The sequence below is a fragment of the Microtus ochrogaster genome (assembly GCF_000317375.1).
Source record: "Microtus ochrogaster isolate Prairie Vole_2 chromosome 14 unlocalized genomic scaffold, MicOch1.0 chr14_random_3, whole genome shotgun sequence".
Classification (NCBI taxonomy): domain Eukaryota; kingdom Metazoa; phylum Chordata; class Mammalia; order Rodentia; family Cricetidae; genus Microtus; species Microtus ochrogaster.
Window position 1 is genome coordinate 13455177 of NW_004949098.1, and position 3396 is coordinate 13458572.

At 44.8% G+C, this 3396-nt stretch overlaps 1 protein-coding gene across 3 annotated transcripts in view; it reads right to left on the reverse strand.

Moving 5' to 3' along the window:
• Eif2ak3 (eukaryotic translation initiation factor 2 alpha kinase 3) overlaps positions 1–3396 on the reverse strand; it is a 72387-nt gene that overhangs the window by 59211 nt on the left and 9780 nt on the right. For all 3 annotated transcript variants that reach the window (XM_005364776.2, XM_026787981.1, XM_026787982.1), the window contains exon 2: positions 1511–1640. In XM_005364776.2, coding sequence (XP_005364833.1) covers positions 1511–1640 — 130 coding nt within the window. The remainder of the gene's footprint in view (positions 1–1510; positions 1641–3396) is intronic.

Here is a 3396-nt window from a genome sequence, read left to right on the forward strand (position 1 = left end):
TGTAGACCAGGCTGGACTCGAACTCACAGAGATCCGCCTGCCTCTGCCTCCCGAGTGCTGGGATTAAAGGTGTGCGCCACCACCGCCCGGCCTGCTGAGCTATTTTTATTTTAATTTTTAATGTCATAAATATAGATATATAGCTGGGTGTGATGGTACATGCCTAGAATTCCAGCACTCAGAAGGCTGAGACAGAAGGATAATGCATACAAGGTTGTCCTGGACTACATAATAAGACTCTGTTTCAGATAGACAGACAGACAGATAGATATATAGATAGGGTCGTGATTTGAATAGGAATGGCATAATAAACACTACTTGCTCAAAGACTAGCCTGGGCTTAGCATATAAGAAATGCAGAGGTTCTGCAAGACTGTTTCCCTAAATCCCCTCCTCAGTGCAGCAAAAATGATTCAGGCTGCATTTACTGGAAGACACAGGGAAGTGTGATTACAGAAAGGAGGTTGGTAGCAAGTTCCCATCACTAAGCTCCACCAGTGTTAGTAGGGTCATTCTTAAGACCCTCATGTCAGTTTCTGTCTCTTCTCAACCTGATATCATCTAGGAAGCTTTTGAAAGGAAAGATTACCGTGGGGGAGTCCACAGTCAGTGGACTCGATGTGGGAGGAGACTGCCTGTCAGCCGCCACGACTCTAAAGACGGACTTACTTAAAATGACTTAAACAACAGAAGGAGACAACCCGGACTCAAGATTAAATACTGGAAAACAAGCTTCTTTCCTCTAATCCTCCCCATGGCACCACCCCGAAATGGGCAGTTCCTCACTGCTGGGGAACTAACCTGCTAAGGGTGGAGCTGGAGTAGTTCTGTTTGCTGCTCTCTATATTCCAGAGCTCAGGACTAGGAACACATTTTCTGTCCTGATGAAATGAGATGAAATGTAGTGCATTTCGGGCTGGCTCAGTGGGGAGAAGTGTTGGCCATGCAGGCCTAATACCTGGAGTTCAATCCCTGGAACCCACGGTGGAAGGAGAGAATGGATCACACAACCTCCATGTGTGCAATATGGCATATACGTGCCTGTGTGCCTGGGTCCTCTCTCTCCATCCACCTCCTCCACTATAATTATATATATTTATTTAAGTGACCTGATTTGGAGCATATGAAAAACAAAAAAGAATTAGGATGTACAACACTTAAGAAAAAAATGTAGAAAGTAACAAAGCACAGGGTTCTGCAGCATGGATTTCTAACGAGAAAATCTCAATTATTGTTCCTCCTTGGGGATCCTATGATGACAACAAGAAAAGATGATCATGTGACCAACTAGGTAACACACTATATGGATATAGCAGACACAGTTCCTTGGCTACTTATAAGACTAACCCATTGAACGGCTGCAGCAATCCTAAGAAGTGGGCACTATCATCCACACCATTTTACAGAAAGGTGCAGTGACTGCTTGACGTCTCTAACCCAGCAAAGGCTCCGAGCTCAAGCGTCAAAAGGAGACACACCAGTGATTCTCAGCACAACTTGAGTTTCTTACCTCTGGCTTGCTGAGGCTAGATGAAACCAAGGAACCAGAGCCCACGTCCAAATCCCACTGCTTTTTACCATGGTTCTCAGCATCCAGGGCAGCAATTCTTCCATCTAAAGTGCTGATAATTACTAAGGATCTGTAAATGAAAAATAAAGAGAACAAACTTTGGAAAGCAATCTAAGACAATGTGCACTTACCCTCTCACGTGAAAGGAAAGTAGACCCATCAGTAAGAACAGGGGACACCACTGCCCCTCAGTCTCTAAGGTCTTGTCACCTATCTGTCTCTGCACTAAGACACCAACTTCACCACGCCCTCTATCTGCTCAAGTGTCCCAAGAAAAGCCCTCAATTCCTAGGTCTCCCCTCCACCATGAAGATCTCAACACCCCTGGCTGTGCTCTCCTCCTCTTTCCCCACCTCCGGAGATCCATTTGCGACACATTCCTCCCCAAACTTTCATGTATGGTGTATGTATGTATGCGTGCGCAAGTGTGTGTGTGTGTGTGTGTGTGTGTGAATCCCAGGGGTCTTCCTGTATCTGCTTACCCAGGGCTGGGATTACAGTAGTGTGCCAAGACACCCAGTTTTTGCCTGGGCCCTCATGCTTATGCAGCAAGCACTTACCCAAATGAGCTCTGACCCAGGCTCTCTTCCCAAATTTTCACTCTGCTGCTTGCTTTTCTAGAACTTTCCCTAAGAACACCGTTTCCCTATTGAAGAGAAGACATCCTCCTATCACAACTCTTGACTGGCAGGTTTTTATCTCCTTGCTACTTCTAGCTCATTTCCTCCTTCTCCCTCAAAATTCTTGGGATCAGACTGTTCCACCCATCACCCCTCCTATGGTCCTGCACTGACCCTTATTCCTTCAAGAGTTTAGCTGCTGGGGACTCACTATCCCACATTTCTTCTGCTCAGTTCTCTGGGTTTTTACTGTGTCTACCTTGCATCGGCCTCTCCTGTCAGATCCCTGAGTCTGTCAGGACCACATTTCAGGCATCTCACCCCAAGCCCAGGTCTTCTCTTTATCGTTCACTTCCTCTTCTTTGACTCCAACAAACCTCTGACCCCACCAGAAGGTGTAAGTCACTGATCCTACAACCCTTACTACCATCTTGCCCTCACCTCTCTCTCTTATTCACAACTGTGAGAAAAACATTTCTGTTGTTTCTAGCCTCCCAGTCTAAGGCAGCCTGAATACACAAGAATAGGATTCCAATCTCCTATAATTCCCAATGTAAAATCAGAACCAGCTAGTCCTGGTAGATGTTCTCAGCATCTGGGACGTTGAGGCAGAAAAATTAAGACCTTCAGGTCAACTTGGGCTACACAGAAAGACCCTGTCTCATAGGCCCCTCTTGAAAAACCCCAAAAGTCTAAATACTAAACACTCTTACTTCTAGTCTCTAACCCCTTTCTTGGGTCTTTCTAATAACAAAACTCCCATGTACCAAAGCAGTTCTCTCTGGAGTCACTACTGACCTTCAAGATGACAAATACTCAGGGCTAAGTAGACTCTTGCACTTTGGGAAACATACGGAAACAAAGTTTCTCTATAGCTTTGGAACCTGTCTTGGAACTAGCTCTTGTAGACCAGAACTCACAGAATCTGCCTGCCTCTGCCTCCCGAGTACAGTGCTGGGATTATAAGAGTGTGCCATCACCACCTGGCTGGGAAACATACTCTTTTTGTAGCTTCTAAGATACCATATTTTCCTGATTTATGCACATATTTATTTATTTTTCCAGAGGCCAGGCCCCCTATCTATCTATCTATCTATCTATCTATCTATCTATCTATCTATCTATCTATCTATCTTCTATCTATCTATCATCTATCTATCTATCTATCTATCTATCTATCTATCTATCTATCTATCTATCAATCTA